Genomic DNA, 19,747 nt, shown 5'->3' with positions numbered 1-19,747 from the left:
ATCTGTCATCTTTTCAACAGCCCCAGGTTACCTTAGCAGAGGATGACAGGCAGGCATGCATGCAGCTTTATTACAGCATCAATAAAGATTTGTAAATATAAATGGAGTAGGATCTTCAGAGGGAAGGCTTAAAAAACTTCCCTGATAAAAGCTATTTATAAACCTCACAGAAGACAAATGTTAGGCTTTTTATTGCCAGCCTGAAAGGGAAACTAAATAAAGAGTTCAGGAGCGGAATTGCGTGGTGTGGGTACGGTTTGGAGGCTGCAGTGTAATGAGTCAGTGTGATGAGGGGGTGAGGAAATTCTGAGCTTACCACTGCAAACGAGCCTGGTCAGGTGAATCCCATCAAGAGGTCATTGGCACGGCCCAAGAGGAGCAGCAGCATGCAGGCGCTAGGCTGGCAAAGAGGGGTTCTTGTGCCTTTGTAAGTCAAGCTAAATTAATTAACCAAGCAACTTTAGACAGGACCTGAATCTATAGAAACTGTGGGTAATGGAGGGTACAAGAAGAACTGAATCACAGGGGATAGTTTATGTGGGAAATGACGTTGTGCCATGGAAAGCCTGTGAACAGGAATTGCATGTGGCAGGAACAGTAGTTTTTCTAAACCCATTAGTTTTCCTGAAAAGCCATGTGTAAGTTCTGAGAGCCTGACAATGGTTTTTCTCCTCAGGGTACGGGAACATTGCCCCAAGCACTGTTGGAGGCAAGGTTTTCTGCATCTTGTATGCCATTTTTGGGATTCCACTGTTTGGCTTCTTGCTGGCTGGGATTGGAGACCAACTTGGAACCATCTTCGGGAAGGGTATCGCAAGGGTGGAAAAGGTTTTCCGAGTAAGTTCACTGTCAGTTTTTTTGCTTGTGTTGTATAACATGCTTTTAATTCTGTTGCTATTGCTTGCAGTCCTTTTTACATGTTGGGCACCATGAAATATTTACATGTCTAGTTGAGATGATGCTGAATGTCCTTAGAGGCCTCTGTAGTCAGCGCAAAGGAATAGATTTCTCTAAATGGTGTTGCAGGGGTTATCAATCAGGCTTTGAATTTCCTTCCTGAGGCTGTCTCTGGGGAGCGTGTCTCCTGAGCTAGGTTCTTTACAAGGACTGGTTGTAAAACAGTCTTCAAAAAACTCACAGGTTGTTTGGACATGTATGTCCACTCATTGAAAACAGAGGGAAGGAGTGTGACTTCTGGAGGAACAGGGATGCAGAGTAGGTCCTGTATTTGTCCAGTATTACTGACAAAACCTGAAAGACTTGGACAGCAGGGTTACTGGAGTGAATGTGAACTCGGGAAGAGAGACGGACGAGCGATAGGCTTTCGCTGTGAGAGGGCAGATGTGCTGGAGTAAATCTGCAACTGAAAGAACTGGCATAATGCCACTGCCTGGGATCGTCTTCATGGTATTTGCTTGCCCTGTCTCCTGTGGATACACCCTACACTAGGTTTCTGTATAGACTTTCTCATATGTAATTTCCCTCCATGTTGCCAGTACCCTCTATTTTTGAGTCCGTATCACTGTAAGCAGTTCTTCTGCAAGCAGTGCTGCAGACCTGGCAAATGCTGTTTTGCTAATTTGCCAATGGTTCACTTCAGGGATTCTCTCTTTGAAGCAGAACTTCTAGAAGTGACCTGTGTGATGCTTCCCTTGGAGGCGGCATAACTGGAGGTAAGTCTTTCCAGGGACGGAGTGGGTGAAAAGCTGTCCAAGCTCTTTAGTTTAATAGGCATCTTTTTCTAAAACATTCCGACAGATGAGAGCGAATTACTTGTAACTGTTTTTGAAAGGAAGTAATTAAGTATTAGACTGGCATATGAGCAATTTCCCTTTTGATTAAATTACTGTGAAGTGTCCCCAGACTAGCCATAAGAGTATCTCTCAGGATAAATGTGGAAAAAGGTGACTGGTGATTATGGGAGAGTAAGCGTGTATGTGCCTGACTGGGGAGCACTTGAAAATGGCCCACATCTTCATGAAATGAAAATGTTATTGAAAGGTGGCTCATGTTGGGCTTGCAAAACCAGAAGTAGATAAGATCCCTAGTTTCTTTTTCAGTTAGCTTTTATACCTGCTTCACCTTCCAACCTACTTCTGCCCAAGAAAAACTACAGTCCTGAAGTCATGATATGAATTGAGAGTCAGAAATTCTTTGATTGTCAGCGGTAGTATTGTTTTTTAGGTGATGTAGACAAGACTGTTAAACCGTCAGCATGATAATTTATGAATAAAATAATGCATGCTCTATTTGAAGTATTTTATGATTCACCAATGAATGCTGATACTAAGGTTTCGTACTGAATATAGCCCTTCGGCACGTAATGGGAGTTCTTTTGGTACTCGGAGTGCTCCTTCCTTTTCTTGAGTTAAAGCACTTGCTTGTTGTTTATAACCATCTGAACTATTTCTTTTCCTTCTTGGTATCTTGTCAGCTTCCAAAGCAATTTAGACATCTGTGGTCCCCTTGTTTAGCCAAGATGTATGCTTTTTGATTCTCATAAATACATTATATCAGTTCTTTTGTGATTTGGTGGAGGGGGTTTACACATAATTTCCTTCAATGTTCCTAGTAGTGAGGTTCAGCTATTTGAAATATTCCTGATACAGTTTGCAATTTATGTGCATCTTAGTAAGTAGTCTTAATATCAGTGGTTTCACTTTAAATGATTATTACATAACATTTGATGTATTATATATGATCATTAGTAATTATACATATATACTTCATATTGTTAGCTAATGCAGAATATAATAATCATTATAATTTTAGTAATGATGTAATTTATTACCACATTGTGTTTACATTGTTAGGCTCCAGAAATATTTCTGGAGCCTAATCTGATGAACCTACAAGTGGAGTAACAGCTCTTGATGTAATCCTGAGCAGTGAACTAAATCTGGTTTGATGTGTAACTCTTATTTCTTGCTTTATAACTGTCTCCGTAACAAACTCAAATTCAACATGTTTGTGGGTGTAAAGCAATCTGCTACAGCCTTTAAAGAGAGGACATAAAAATTAGGTTTAGGTTAGGAGGAAACTCAGAAGAGCAAACAGGCTAAAAAGATACTGAGAAGTGTAATACCATGTTGCGTAGTGTGACTCTCAAATGTTTTGGTGCTGGCTGGGGGGTCACTGAGTGTGTATCAATGATCTAGGGATAGAACGGATTTTCAGAAAGCTTTTGACAAGTTTTCTCATCAAAGGCTATACGGAGATGAAGCTGTGATGTGGTAAGAGAGCAGGTTTCACATGCCAGTATGTATTTAAAGGGTAAATGGAGATTAGGAATAGATAGTAGCATTGTTGGTGTGATTCTACTGGAGTTCTCAGTGGGATTTTACTATTTTAACAGAGACGGCCTGGAATGGTTCAGACAAGAAGATGGATATGCAGGTGGCATTGTCTGCAAATTATGTCTCCAGGTGTTTCAGGGTAGCTAAAATGAAAGCTGCAAAAGGATGATAAGATGATAAATGGAATCTGGTGTTGGTGATACAAAATAATGTGTATTTCTTAAGTTTGAGGAAAGAAATCCTAATATACAGAGATAGCATCAAATTTCACTACTCCAAAAGGGACCTGGGATTGCTATTGATGGTTATCTGAAAATAACACCATGAAACTTAGGAGCAGTTAAAAAGGGAGAAAAAGAGTGTCAGCAAAGGAATCGAAACCGAACAAACCCATGGTGTGCTTGCACCATGAATATCACGTGCAGTTCTAATTATCCTGTTTTGAAAAGAAATTAACAGAAATTAAAATCAGTTCTAGGTCTGCTCCCACCCCCCCAGCCTTCTAGCTGTGTCTCTAAGATGGTATTCACTAGCTACCTGTATTATTTGCCTTCTAGCGGGTCCTCACGGGCACTTTGGGACAGTCCAGCTTGTACCTTGGGGAAGGGAATGGGAAGAAACTTTGCGTGTACCCTGGGCTTTATAATATATCCGCCTTCCACGTGCATGTGCCTCAACACGCTGCTTCTGTTCATCCCCTTCACCCGTAGGGATGTTACGGGGCTGGTGTCAGGGCAGCCGAGGGTTCCTGACATCCTTGCAGTTATGGTCATGTGTACGGGTGGATGGAATTTGAAGGCAGCTTGACCTGGCGTTGTGGTTAGGGTGCTTTTTGAGGCCAGGCAAGAGGTAGTACGCATACGCTGGCAGGTGGCAAGGAGAGGCAGGTTTCTCTGTCGGCACAGCAATCTTTTCACCCAACGCGTTTCCCTAACAGGTCTCTTGCTCTGTCCAACAGTGTGACTGTGCACATGGAGCCCATGCCACACGAGGGATCGCTTGCCCCTGGCGTCCCCCAGCATAGCTGGAAAGATGAAAGGAAGATTCCTCCCACAGGAGTTGTGCTAGTGCCCTTCTGCTGCCGCTGACATGACCTGTGCGGAGCCCCACCAAACTTACATTAATTAACAGCACAAATTAGAGCTTAAGAATGCCACGTTTAGCTATTGCAGCGATCAGCCCACGCACTCTGTGGGAAATTTAAGAACAATTTGGACTCCATGAAGGGGCAAAGAGATCTGCTCTTAGCAAATACACACTACCCCCACAGTATTGACAGAATATTTCAGCAGAAAGGCGGGACACACGCCACTGCTTATTTTGTAATCCAAAATGTTGCTGCTGTTTTGCTGTGTAGATAACCAGGAAAACAACTCTTCATTTGTGACTAGTAAGGCTGGAAGTATTTCATTGCAAAATAATGCTTTGCAAGCCCAGGAACTTTTCATTTTAGGAAAGGGAGGCGCTGGCAGAGCGATGCTGCCTAGGATACGGGAAGGTATCCCCATCACCACGTGTTGGCTGGGCTATGCCATCTGTCCTACTGGAGTAATTGTGTTTAGTACAAGTAAATAAACATCAATCAGGTCAGAGATGTAAACCAAAGCATCCCCCGTGCAAACCCTACCTACTCAGCTACCGATTCTTCCCATATGTCCCATCTTCAATAATCCGGGGCAGAACCTGGTTACTAGTCTGTTCTCACGTGCGTGCAGGGGTGGTTCCCAGAGAATGGGTACGTACACGGTCACCAGATCCACTATATGCACTGGTCATTCAGTATCTGGGCTCAGTGATGGACCCATTTTCCCAGCTCATGTGAGACAACCATGTACAGACTCAAAATCTAATTTAAAAAGTTAGTAATTCTTATAAATAATTTTCATCTGGAAAAGCTTTCCAGACATTGCAGAAATGAAATATGCATTTGAAGGTGACCTAAACCCATAAAAGTAGTATTGTTACCTTACATGTGTGAGGGATCTTATGGGAATGTTTCTGTAATAAATGGCAGAACAAACCCTGTTCTGGTTTGCTCTGCACACACAGAGGCTGCAAGCGCCTAAAGATAGAAAGGAAAGCACTTCACAGGCGGCGTACACGGCTACAGAATGCAGCAGCTGTCATTATTGTGAGTTAAATATAGGCTAAATTCAGATAGTCTTTTTTTCAAACCTTGTAACGAGGGTTTAGATTCTCACTAGAAGGAGATGGGATGAGCATAACCTGACAGATCTTCCCTCATCTTGCTGGTCAGTACAGATGCATGTGGGCATTCAGCCTAGGCACAACGTGCTTCTGGGAGCGCTCCAGGATTTTCTGGCTTCTGAAGTGAAGCCACTACAAGTGGATCCTGGGCTTGGTTACTGCTCTCACTCCTCTGGCTTGCAGCGTGAGGCGGGGGCCAGGTCTGGCAGCACAGCTGGTAGGGTGTGAATTGCAATACAGGGATGTGAGTGAGCAGCCGGAGACGTGGATGGTGGCGAGGCTGCACCCCCGACGCTCGTGGCTCAAGCAAATACGCGATGTGCAGAAACACGGCGCCTCTGCACAGCTCACACCTCACCAAACCAGGGGCTTCTCTGCACAGGCACATCTGCTACCTCGCTTTTGGGTTTTCAACTTGAAGAACCTGTTTGCCCATTGGAAATGGTGTGTTTTAGATGTAAGGGACATACAAGTATTATGAAAATGATATACATCGTTTTTTCTTTTTCTGAAAGACAGCAGTAGGCACTGCCTTAACCTTGGAACAGTCCTAGAAAAGTAGTTCTTAGCTGGAAGATGGGGCTGGGGCAGCAGTAAGCGAAGTCCCGCTGAGCTGCTGGAAAGCTTTCTTTTAGAAACTGCCAAAGCTTTACCTTTTCTAAACTTCGTTGTTTGTCTTTCTGAATACATCAGATCTACCCTAGCTACATTTTCTTTTCAAAATTCAACTTCTTTTTTGAGAATTTTGGCTTCTCAGATCTCTTTTGTTACTGTGCAAGTGACAGGAATGGTCTTTACAAATTCTTGATCTGAAAAGGACTGGGAAACATGTCCTGGGAAAACAACTTTGTACAAGAGAGTAGCTGTGCAAAGGAGAACACTTAAAAATACAGTTGTCTGTCTTGGTCTCCCCTCTGTCCGTCCATTTGCTCTGTTACCTCTCCCCTTGCTCCCTTTCCCCCGCTTCCCTCCCTTGGCTCCCATCCAACCTGTAGCATTATACCCGACACCAGTGCAGGACTGGTGAGCGAGTTCTCAGCAAGGTTTGCTGTTCAGAGAAGTTGTTTGAGGTTTCCTTGAAGTCCCACCTTTACTTCTCCTTCTCCTAGAGCAATGCCATAGGCCAGGGACCCCCTCTGCTTACTGCCAGGCAGCACCCACCCTGCGCTCTCTGCCAGCCCCAAATTGGCATTGATGCTGCTCATTCTTTGGCAGCTGGATCAAACCTTCAGATGAGAGAGTTCCCCAAACCAGAAATATGAATCCAGATCACTGCTTAGGCAAACCAGTGAAATAATTCAGGATTTGCAATGTTGTTACTGAATTCAAAATGTGGGACATGGTTAATAAATAGATAAATGTATTATAACCTAAGTGATACGTTGGCTAGTAAGATCCTACTCGTAGTTCTGAATATATGGCCTGATGCCTGCATTTCTGAGCAGATTAATTTGATGGAAAAGCTTCCTCTCCACCTCCTGACATCTAATCAAAATATACCCAAAATCAAACAATCTTTTTTATTTCATTTTATTGCATTTCATTACTAGCCTGCATCAGTGTGTTATTACATCAGCTGCATTTTATCCCCGCTGAGGATATTAACACCCAATCTTTTCTTTTTAATATAGTGTTATTCATTGTGATTTTCTATAAGGATTTTTTTTTTTAATCTATTCAAGAACTTCCACAGTGGGACGGTCCAGTGCAATGATCGATCTCCTATCTGCTGGCATCCTGTCCCTGGGCAGAGCTGTCAGGATGGAGTGTGAAATTCAACTTGCTGGGGCACATCCATGGTATTATTCCAAAATGATATGAGTTTTATGAGCTGAAATTTCAGTGTTCACAGCTTAGCCTGATGATTTTCTGGGTCATTTCCACCCAAACAAAATGGCTGAGAAATATAAAAATCAGTCACCAGAAAGGAATCGTACATTTCCATGATCTAGTAAGAATTTCTTATTGTTGTAGCAGGACAGTAGATCTAATTACATTCTGTTATTTGTTATTAGCATTTGGATACCATAGAAGCCAGCCAGGGCCTTGGTGTACTGAGACTCTGTAAAAAGGCTGATTTGTAAACAGTGTTTTTAAATGAACAGGAAAATATATAGGGAGAGAAAAGGATGCAACAGTAGCAAATGGCAGGTTGATGGTGAAGCAGAAAGTTTTGGAGGGGAGAAGCCAGGTAGAAACTGAAGACAAAATACGGCTGTATGAATTTGGAAGAAATGGTTAGGGGTGATGGAAATTAAGTGGAGCTGATGTGAAGATGCTGCTAGAAGAATGGGAAAGTAGGGGCAAACAGCCATTCATTCAGGAGGACTACAAGGATGCCGTAAGGCTATGCAGGAAGAAAATTAGATAAGCCAAAGCCCAGCTAGAACTTAATCTGGCTGCTGCCATAAAAGACAATTAAAGATGTTTTTATAAATACATTAGCAACAAAAGGAGGGCTAAGAAGACATGGCTTAGTGTTGGGCTTAGCAGTGCTGGGTTTACAGTTGGACTCGATGATCCTAAAGATCTTTTCCAGCCTAAATGATTCTATGGCAGAGGAAATATTCCCTCATAATTCCCAGAATTCCCCTTCACTAGCAAAAGTAACATTTCTTATAAACTTGGGAAGTTACCTGCAGGAACACGTTGAGGAAGAAATGATGGAAATGCTTTCCTCCTAGACAAGATCACCTTGTTACAGAAAGACCACAGGCGATGTAGCCTAGGAAAGCAGCATGCAGAGCACACAATATGCTGACTTGAAACATTTTTCATTTGATTCCCTCGATTCTGTGCCTCTCTCACTAGTTGGGAATTTGGCTCTTTGAAGCAGCTTCTGTTTTGCTCCCCATGCAGCAGAATAACTTGCTCAGGATAAAAATAACCTGTGTGGTGAGAGCTTGTACAGATAAAAAGAGGTGTTTTAGAGCACTGACTTACCAACCCAGAACAAATGGGTGTAAACTGTCCCAGCTCACTATCTGCTCTTTTGCCTGTAACGCCTTAAAGGTCCATCTGAAAGTCATGGTTTCATGAGCAAGGTTTTCCTGAGCAAAGGATTTCTTTACATGTGTAGGTACTTCTGTGACTATTTCAGGTGGGTATGCACCTGAAAGTACATTTCAAACCTGAGTGTCCTGAAATTTATGGGCAATTTAAACCAAAACCTAGATCCAGATCTGAATTTTGCCGTTAGTTAACACTAAGGTTATGGATACATGCATAGCCAAATACTAGCAGAAGAGATCTGCAGGCAATGTTATCCTTCATAATACTCATAAAGCATATTTGGCTAAAAATGGACTTTACAACATAAGAATAATAAAAAACCTAGATACACTCTAGTGCTTGCCAGCAATATGTCCACAGTGCCTTATGAATCTGGGGAGTAGTTTAATACCATTTTCATTTCCTCTCTTTTAAATCCGAAGACATGCTTTTTGTAAATTAGCTGATGATAAAAGTGAAATTAAGAAATGCAGGTACTGTAAGAAAGCAAAAATTGCAGGAGCTGTGTAGGCTCTATACAAAAAGTGTGGCAGAACGAGCAGCTTGGGAGAGCCGTGTCCAGGAGCTGAGCACAGACACACCAGTCAGCAAATGTTCTGCCTCTTTTTATTTCAGTTTGCCTTCCTCATTAAACTTTATTTAGAGCATAAGTAACTGTCTAAAAACACAGTTAGTGCTGAGATGTTGGATTCTTTGGAACAATTTGTCTCTAGCAATGTCAGGCTGATGTGCTCTCCTCAGGGACGTAAGACTTCAGCACAATGACTTGTTAAGCATATGGGAGTTCAGGGAGGGTATGTCCCACCACGCTGGAGTGGGCTGTGAACCACTTCTGAGGGGTGCAGTCCTCCCTCCATCCTCTTGAAAAGGAGTTTTACTATGCAGAACATGATGGGGTGTGGTGAGGAAGCACATTTCAAACCTTTCAAAAACTACTGCCTGACAACTGTTTAAGTCAAAATGCTGAGCACTCCTGAAATCGAGGACTTGGTTGTACAAGATGTGTGCTCCAGGTTGGAAAACTCTGGATGCATTTTCCTCTAGTTCATCAGTGACGTCTGTTACAAAGAGGATTCCTAGTCTCTCTGTACTCTACGAACGTATTCCTCTCTCTGCTCCTTCCTGGCTAGACTCCTTCAATGCTCTTCTTAACAAGAGTTGTTCTAATTGTTTTTCTTGGATGTAAAGCAGTCCAGACCCAGGGCCATCTGGACGCTGCCCTGTAGCATGGCCAGCAATGGCACAAGTGCGACTGTAGGCTCTTACAAAGTTCAGCTGGAGGATGAAAGGCAGGAGTGGTAAATTTACAATGCCTGTCTCTGAAATACTTTTCTCCTTGAGATACTGCAGGCCACATCTCTTTTTATGTTTCTAATCGGTGCTTTAATTACGGTGATGGGAAGATAGCAGGAAGTTTTATTTTTGCTTTTGATGATCACCTGCTTTAGTAGTCCTCATGCTCCCGTGCCAATAGGCAAATGATAATCCTATGGGTGACCTAAACAACTAATGGTGCAGGCTATGACTTTGCTAAATGCAGTGACTCTTCATCCACCTGAGGCAAACTTGTCTCAGAATTGTATTTTAGGTTCAACCACTGCCTTGTGGTATGGTCTTGATGTTGGTTTTACTCTCTGGATCACTTTTCCCCTCCATTATACTGAGCTGCAGGAAAGCATCTTTTTCTGCACAGTGCTGAGATAGTAAGCTACTATTAAAATATTCATCCCAAAATCTATGGATCCCAGCTTTTGGCATTTTATTTCCTCTAACTGGGTATTTAATTCAGTTAGCAATGCTTACAGCTAATGGGCTTCAGGGGAAGTGACCTAAGTGCAGCAAACCTTTTGCTGATTTGTTCTTATCCACTGTTTTTTGTTGCCAAGTTTATAGTCTAAAGCTTACGTGGGCTGGCTATGGAGCATATCTTTCTCTAATCCTGCAAGTCAACAGCCTCTTGCAAATGGGCATATAATTTAAGGGTTAATATTAACCTGAACAGTTTAAGTTCAGATCTCGATGTTTCTGAAAGGTCTTTTAAGCATGTTTTATCAACAATGTCTGTTAGGCCTGTAAGGGCTGGCGAGAAGCATAGCAGCAGCCTGAGCATCCTTCAGAGAGAGGATCGTGAAGGGTTTGAAGTGAATCTACCTCCAAAGAGAGCCCCAGGTGGTGGCTGAGCATGGCGGTAGTTGAAAGGGCATTCCTGGGACTGCTAGAAAGAGAAGGAAGCAGCTCTAAGAAGGGAAAACATTTCAACACCAGGAAGAGATAATAATTGCTCCAATTTTAGAATCAAATCAGTCTCGCTAAAAAGGTGATAGTATAGATGGAGAAGGAAAGTCTATCCTAAAACCAGGTTTTAAAACTAGCTTAAATCTAGAGTATAGTGTTATCTGGAAATCTCAAGTCAGATCCAGTGCACCAAACCTGAAACCCAATACACACTGAAGTCATCCCCCAAAATAATTTACGCTGGTAGTACTGGACACCTCTGTCCAGGGCTGTCAGGCACTGCGCAGTGGACCTGGTGGCCACAGGATTCTTCAGAGGAAACTTGTACTGTGTTGCCTGCTTGTGTGAAGCCTTTTAATATCTTTTCATTACTTTTTTTCTTCATTGTTTAAAATTATTAGAGGTCCAAACCTTCAATAATTCTTCTTACTGGGGTCATACTCTTGTCACTGAACTGCAACGCTCATGAGATTTTACGGCTCTTAAAACCAGAACATTGTATAAAAACTAGTTGGGAATCCATGATTGATACAAAGACGCTATTTATCACTGTTGCCCTGGTTTCAGCTGGGATAGAGTTAATTTTCTTGCTAGTAGCTGGTGCAGCGCTGTGTTTTGGGTTTGATATGAGAACGATGCTGACAGCACCCTGATGGTTTAGCTGTTGCTGAGCAGGGCTCACCCTCAGTCAAGGGCTTTTCAGTTCCCCCCTGCTCTGTGAGGAGGGGCACAAGGAGCCGGGTGGGAGCACGGCCAGGGCAGCTGACCCCAACTGGCCAGGGGGACACTCCATACCATAGAGCATCATGCCCAGTATAGAAACTGGGGGCAGTTGGCTGGAGGGGGCTGATCGCTGCTAGGGGACTGGCTGGGCATCAGTCAGCTGGGGATGAGCAACTGCACTGAGCATCACTTGGGGGTTTTTTTGTGTTGTTTTTTTCTCCCCTTGGATTTTATTCCTCTCTCCCTCTCCTCTTCGTTACAACTATCAGTGTTATCGTTGTCATTACTATTATTGGTTTTGTTATTATTATTGTTATTTGGTTTATTTTATTTCAGTTATTAAACTGTTCTTATCTCAACTGACAGGTTTTACGTATATTCACTTCTCCTCCCCATCCCACCACAGGGAGGGGAGGGAGCCAGCAGCTGGGGCTAAGCCACAACTCTTCAGTTATCTGTCTGTATTACAGTAAAATGTTATCGTTAATTTTTCATTTGGGAAATGATTTTCATTACATTTCTTTCTGATTGTGAATATACTGCAGCTACTGTGGTATATTAACCCAAATTCCTCTGTTATCTTAAAAAAAAAAACCAAAAAAGAAGCATTTTCTTCATCTGCTTTAGCTTTTCTTTGTAGAGTGCCTAATATTTTAGCACCTGATTGAATGTTTACACAGAATTAATTAATAAATCAAAGACAGGTGTAGTAGGCAATTAGTGGCTAAAAAACTGATTTAAGTGCAAGGTAAGAGAGTATTTGGCAACTGACCCTGAGTAGAAGTGTTTCCAAACCCTTCTGTGGATGATGGATCGATCTACGGATGATGATTTATCATCCTTGAAGAACATGAAAGCAATAGAGTAATGATGAAGGAAGTTTTCAGGAAGGAGTTTTCTTCCACTGTTAATTTTTATGTACTCAGGCTATTTTTTTATGTACATCAGGGATTATCTCTAGAATATGATCTCTGTCTGTTTGCCAGCTATTGTTCCAGCTATCCATTTCTTTTGTGTTTTCTATGGTGAAAAAAGACGAGCGCTATTTCTTTCTTGACATCAAAGCCCAATCTTTGCCACTTCTCGTTTGGCTGGAAACCAGGTTAGTATTCAGAATGATCTCAGTATAAGCACTGGCAAAGAGTTACATTTCCATGCACGGCTTGAACCCCAATTTTCTTGTTAAGGAACTGAGCTAAACAGTCCATCTTTATGGTTTGAAATGTTTGGGAGCCACTATTCTAAAGTGTTAAACTATACCTGCCCGCTTCCTGCTGAAATTAGTATTAGTCAGATAACTTTTAATTGCAGCAAAGTGCACTGGAAATAAACCCCGTGAGTCTCAAGCAATTATTTCTCATGCAACACAAGACAAACAGAAGCTAAAAGCATGACTAAGGATTTACTGAGCAGCTAGGGTGTCTTGGATACTCTGTATGAAGCTTAAAAGATAAGATACTTCAATGGAAGCTGCTGATTAATGGCAAAACACGTCAACTTTTCAACCATCAGCCTGAAAGTTAAACTCCTTCCTAAGCACTAATGGTGAATAGCCTCCTTTTGTTATTGCTTTAAGTTTTGGTCATATTGCTGGGGAAACTTCTCTGTGTTCCTGACAGTGCAGTGTTTAAATACCAAATCCTATGTGCCAGGGTCTTGATGCAGGTGTTGCCACCTCTGGAAGTGTGATTTATAGCCTAAAGAAAACCCTAACCCCAAGATTTGCAACATAAGGAGTAAAGGAAACGCAAGACAGATGCAACTGCAACAGTTCACTATGTAATATCTAGACCGCTAATAATACAGTGATTGTTGATTCCCACCCCCCTCAACAAATACATAGAGCCATTCTAGTCAGTGTCCTTCAGAATATCCTCCAAAACTCCTGTGGGCAACTTTGGAGGAAGCATCAGAGACTTAGTGTGATGGGGGTGATGGAGCTTGAAAGGCAACAGATAGGAATTATTAATGAGGATACCTGAACGTGCTGCCTCATTCCAGGCATAAGGATGTGCTGTTTTCGCACTTCAGAGATGCTGCTTCAAGGTTATGAACAGGTGGGATGGAGGTGACAAATTTAGTGGTGGTGGTGGATGGAGGTGGAGAATTAGTCCTGAACATGTTATGTTGCTTTATGCATTTAACCTTCATCTTTTAGGACTGTTAAGCTATTGTGTTAACCACTCTAACAGAATTTACATGTTCATGTTTTCCCTCGGCACGTACAGGTGTCATTGTGGCAATAAGAGCTGAGCCATGAGACGAAGTATTTGATGCACCCTTCACCCTGTGCCAGACCTTTCCCTTTGAGGGGGATCCTTGGCCCCCTTTTCCCTTTGCAAAAAAGAAGTGGCAGCTCCTGCAAAATGTTGGAGAAGGCTGGCGGGAGCAGTGGGAGAGTTGTGGCATGGAGAGATGCTTCTAGGGGTGAGACATTTTCCACTCTTCCCATGCTTTTGCCCAGGGGAAGATGCTCTACCTTCCTCCTTTTACTTTCCATCTACTCTTCTGGGATTTGTATCCCACCTAGAGTAAAACCCACTCGCTGTGGTCTAGTTACCCAAGAGAACACTGGTTTCTTGGCTAGTCACAAATAGCGTTTTCCTCTAGAAAGACTGCAATATTGTCATCTTTTTACTGTTAATACCTGTAAGAAATCTCATGGTAAATACAAAATATGCTTTGGAGGCTTCTGCAAGAATTTCTTGCAGAGAATGATTTATGCTCTTGTATCCAAGAAGGGCAAGGGAAGGCTGCTTGGCCATTATTCCAAACTAAGCAGAAACTGAGACCTGCAGTCTAGAAACAGGTACAACCAGTCCAGCCTGAAGATCCCTGTTTCAAAAGGTTGGTGCTTAACCTTTCAGTTAGTCCAACAAAATATCCGCTCTAGCCTACGGGTGCTGATGATGTTAAATTCCTAATCACTAGGGAATTGTTGTGAAAACTCAGTAGTATGAAGGAATTGGGATGCTTTATTCTGCTGTAGAGGAACAAAACAATAACAGTACAAAAAATAGAAGAGTAGAGAAATTCAACATTCTTTTTTTTGGCTCTTTTGGGGCTTTTAAGAGGAGATATTTCTAACATGAATTTCAGTTTTCTTTTCCTTGCTAAGTCTTTGAAAGTGGCCATGTCATGCAATGGATAGCTAAATCTCCCATTTATGTAGCTACACTGATTGTCTTTCTCTGTCTCAGTACCTTTCTTAATTAGGTGCTGAGCATATACTCATAAATCTAGCCTTGCTGCTGTGTGGCACTCTTCTTTGCACTATCATAATCCCATTTTATTTTTTCCCCCTGAACTGCGCTGAGGAACAGGATGAAAGCATTGACTCAACACTGACCAAAATCAGTGTTACCAGCAATGGCAAGGTAAAACCCATTCAGGTACAGGGAAATGAGGTGGAACAATGATTATTAAGCCATTCTTGCACTCCCTGAGAGAGGCGAATATAGGTGTAACTCAGAAGGGACTAGAAGGAAGGAAGGAGCGATACATTCCAAATTCAGCCTCTGTGAGCATCCTTTGAAACTGCTTCAGTCTATGCCACGAACCTCTGTTGCCCTTTGTCTGCTCCGATGTCTGAGAAAAGCATCTATGTATCTACCTCTCTATGTATCTATCTATAGGGATCCTTCTTATTCAACATTTAGTTTTTCTTGGGCTGGCTACAGCTCAGCTAGAACAGAGGTTGGGGCTCATTATTGTTATTTGTGTTTCTTCAGTAGCATAATAATCAAATTGAAAAATTAGTTGGTGCATATCAGAAAGCCCTACATGTGCTTCCTAGAGAGAAGAAGATTGGAAAGGGGTATGTGAAGCCTGGAATATATCCGAGCCAGTGTTTCTGTATTTTTATAACACAGTCTCAGTATTCACATTATGACTGCAGCAAGATCCGTGCCTAGAGATTTTAAAAAAATAACATTAGAGAAAGCTGCTCCTCTGTGAGAATCTTGCTGCATATTCCATCTGGGTCTAGACAAACACCCCGCAGAAGTGTGGTTTTATAGGGAAAAATAGCAATGTAAAAAAATATCCGCTTTCCTCTGACCTGTGCCGTGTGTGTATTCAGGATTGTCTCTCCCAAGCTTAGTAACAAGTGTGAGCACTTACAGCTTTTTATATCTGTCTCCCCTACAGTACTTATTACTGGTAAGAAATAGGGGATGGATTTTGCATTTTTTTGTGCAGCAGTAGCAGGGTTCTTTATAAAACATGAGAATTAAAATAGCACTGAGGTGCCAAGACAGCTGGTTAGACAGTAGGGGAAGCCCATCTCTAGTGGAATGGTTCAAACCACTGTCCTTAACCCATGGAGGGGTCTGAAATGTATATATTTTAAAATATATTGTGTAGAATTCTGCGGCTATGCTTTCAAGGGGTGTTGCCTTCTCCATTGATGGGTGCCTAGGCCTGGGCTGGCAAACACCACAGAGCTGCTTGCTTGCTCCCCTCCCCATGGTGGGGTGAGGGGGAAATAGGAAGAACAAAAGTGAAAACTCACGGTTCAAAATAAAGACAGTGAGATCACTTGGCGAATACTGTCATGGGCAAAACAGAGTTGACTTGTGGAATTTAATTTATTTATTTTCAACTAGGATAAATATTTAATTGGTTGGGTGTTTGGAAGTAAAAAGACAAACATTCCAAATGCCTTCCTCTCCCCTTTTCCAGGCTCACTTCGCTCCAGACACCTCTCCTCCCCCCACGTTATCACCGCAGGTGGCACCCAGTCCCTCCAGTCAGCAGCCAGCAGCGAGGGGCTGGGCTCAGGACACATGGGTTTCTCTCTGCTGCTCTCTGTCTCTCAGCCCTTTTCCTATGGGATTTCTCTCTGCTGCTCTCTGTCTCTCAGCCCTTTTCCTCTGGTCCTTCACTGGTCCTCCATGGGCTGTGGGCCCTCCAGGGCAGTACCTGCTCTGCCATGGAGCACCTCCCACTGCCTTGTCCTTGTTGTTTCCTTATTCCCTCCTCTATTCCCTCCTTGTCCTCGTCCTCCTCCTCTGCCTGTCCAGCATTTCTGCCTTTTCTCAAATACACTTTCCCAGAGGTGCTACCACCTTGTCTGAGGAGTTCAGCAGTGTCCTGCAGTGGGTCCATTGGAGCCAGCTGGAATTGTCTGTGTTCAGAGAACACAGAAGAACAAAAGATTATTATATTATTCTTAGATATTATCTCTAAGTCAGTGATATTTAAAATACATTTACTTTCAGCCTCATTTTGAATGTGAAGGAGCTAGGACAAGCTAGAAAGAAACCCACAGTGACAGGTATAGGCAGCAGTGAGGTCGATGCAACCGCCAAGGAGCTCTGTGAGCCCAGGGCTGTGCCAGCCTTTCCATACAGCCTGCTGAGATGGGCATCGCGCTTCGCTGAGGTACGTGCCAGCCTCTGGACCAGGGCTGCCCTGCATCTGACTGAGCTGGAAGGCAAGCACTGTGAACCTGTGAATATCTGCACTGTCTACACTAGTCTAGCAAAAATGTTTTGACTAACAACATACCTAATGTTTGTGGCTGAGGGAAAAAAAAAACCCCAACAACCTATGTGTGTGATACTCTGTTTTATGCTTTGAGACTGGCTTTCCCCTTGTTAAAATATTTTGATCTGGAGAAAGTGATTTAGACAACAAGCTGTTTAATGAGCACATGGGCAAAGACAATCTGTTCCAAGAATAGTTGGCAGCATGGGAGAGGGCATAAAGTTAAGAGTAGGTTAAGGGGACAAAAGAAATGTTGAAAAAACGTGTTTTCTTTGGAGGAGTGCTCCAAACTGCAGAGCCTTGTAGAAGGATGAGGACAGCATGTTCCATGCAGGCACATTACACTAGTACTAAAAATATGGCACTGGTCATCTAGCCAAAAAGGTAAATAACTTGTGTGATTCTTGGGGATATTTGTCAGGAATTCAGAACAGAAAATGTTTGGAAGGTGGAAGAACCATCTGAGCTCACTGTGAAGCAGCTAATGTTCCAGTGCTATTTGTGGTTGAGTAGTACTGTATATTGGGGGAGTTTCAGTGAAACGGGAGGTGCCACTATAAAACTGTGGAATAAGCATATTTGAAATATGGTATTCATGGGAATATGTATGTTTCACATATTTAGCATTTAGTCTAATCTGATAAATGGCTGTAGCATCTTTTGATCCCATGCTTAATGTCTCCTACTCCCTTTTTGAAGGAATATGTGTCATCCCTGTGATCTCAGCTTGGGAACTTAAGAACCTTGTTTGGTCCTTTCGCTGTCAACAGTCAGGTCAGAAAAATTGCACCTGAGTTAATTCACCTGAACAGGGCAGGAGCTGTAAAATAATCTGGTTCATCAGCTTTGATCTGTAGGACCAGGGGGAGGGAAGAAAAAAATACAGGATTTCTTTTAACTCCGGAAATTATTGGATAAGACCAAAACCAAGAAGACCCCCGTGTATGTAACAGAAAATAAGGAAAAAGCAAGGAAAAGATGCAGAAGAACAAAATTCCACTGATAAGGGTGTTTTCATGGGAACGTCTGTCCTCACTCCTCTCAGCACTAGCCCAGGTTGGCAGTGGGTTGTTTGAATAAATATGGTTAAGATGATGTCAGTGATGTTGCCTTTGTAGCACCTGGCCACCTTAAGAGTAAAACCAGCACCTTCATTAGTAGCTGGGAATGACCCCTCATAGGTGGTTATATCACAGAAAGCTCTGTTCGTTTCTTCTTAAGAGTCCTTCTTTAATCTTTTCCAGATCAGCTGTAGGCTGATTTAAATTGAAGTCTCTCTCATTAGAAAGCACTGATTTATTTATATTTGATGAATGTCTTAGAAGTTACCTGCTTCATCAATGTGGAGAGAACTTGTTGTTAAAACAAAACTAAAAAAGAAACACAAAACAAACTAAAAAAAGAAAAGAGTAGAAAACATCTCTCTTACAAGTGTTTTCATTTTACTTAAACTGCTATGAGATTAACTACTTTTCCTGGAGAAAGGCCTTTCTTACTGTTTCATTTTGACGCCTATAGAAAATCCTATATTTATGTCACAAACTCACATGGGCTCAGGGAATGTGCTAGCCTAGCTGGAGTTGCTCAGCTGTTTGCCAGTGTTTGGCTCCAGAGTGCAAATACTATTTAAAAGAGGAGTTTGTATGAACTTTTTCAGATTTCTCAACCTTTAGGAGTTTATATATATATATGTATATATATAGTGCTATCTCTCTCTCTCTCTCTTTTTCTTTTAATAATGACTTGGTACAGTGTAATACTGCAGTGGGTCAGGTTAATTTACTCTCATCTTGATACAACTGTGCCAAAACTGGAATGTAAAGCCTGCATTTCCTTATTCCTGAGAACCTGGGCAGCAGAAAATAATGTTCTTTGTAGTTAAATAGCAAGGCCAACTCCATCTGCAAAAAAACCTAACGCAAACCAACCTTTTTGTGATGCGTAATTACTACAGTGTACATATTCCATGACTAATGACGTTTATGCCTTGGCATTTTTTGGATCTATGGCAATTATCCTGTACTGTGAACATTCTCTGAAGGCACATCTAACTGTGAAAAGACCCTCCTTGTCACTGGTACCCTGAATTCCATGTGCTATTGTCCATTAAGTAATTTTGCTTCTGAGTCTTCCTTTTGTGCTCTTTTCAGTAGCCCTGAAAATGCTGTCCCTGACTCACCGTAGCTTGCTGCCTTCCTTTGTACCGCTGGAAGAGCGAGAAGAAAACAGACCCTCAGCTGCTCCGCTTTAGTGCGAGTGACCGAGGTGCACAGTAACCATGAGTCAGGCTTTTCTGCAGATCCTGTCATCTCCAAAAAAACCAACAACCCGAATGTATCGCTCCTAAATAAGCGGATGCCCTGACCATTTGGTACGGATCTGCAGGCCATGCTTTCCACTCTTGTTTCTGCCACGAGACAAGACAATCCTGACACATATAGAAATGCATTTTAATATTGCTGTATGGGGACTGTAGGAAGGATGACTCTGCATAACTTTGCTTTACTAGTAGTGCTTAGTGCTTGGCAGCTTTGAAGTATTTTTTTGCCCAAGGATTCCCAGTACTATATGGCACCTTCCCCTGTAGCAAGGTGCCTGCCGTTCCGTTTTACATATCAGGAAACTGAAGCATTGGGTAGGAGTGAACAAGTCACCTTGGCCAAACTATTAACTAAATGACATCGTGGTTAGAGCCTCATCCTCCATGACAAAAAGCAAGTGTGCCAATCTCGGACACCACGTAACGTCCACGAGGTCCGTTGCTTTCCCTTCACCACACACAG

At 42.4% G+C, this 19,747-nt stretch overlaps 1 protein-coding gene across 1 annotated transcript in view; it reads left to right on the top strand.

The window, feature by feature from the left end:
* The window catches only part of KCNK10 (potassium two pore domain channel subfamily K member 10), a 65,697-nt gene that overhangs the window by 37,701 nt on the left and 8,249 nt on the right, over positions 1-19,747 (top strand). Inside the window, exon 4 of the mRNA XM_055716538.1 lies at positions 677-837. Within this exon, the coding sequence (XP_055572513.1) occupies positions 677-837 (161 nt within the window). The remainder of the gene's footprint in view (positions 1-676; positions 838-19,747) is intronic.

This window comes from Falco cherrug, chromosome 7, assembly GCF_023634085.1.
Source record: "Falco cherrug isolate bFalChe1 chromosome 7, bFalChe1.pri, whole genome shotgun sequence".
Taxonomy (NCBI): domain Eukaryota; kingdom Metazoa; phylum Chordata; class Aves; order Falconiformes; family Falconidae; genus Falco; species Falco cherrug.
This window is presented reverse-complemented; position numbering and strand designations above follow the sequence as displayed.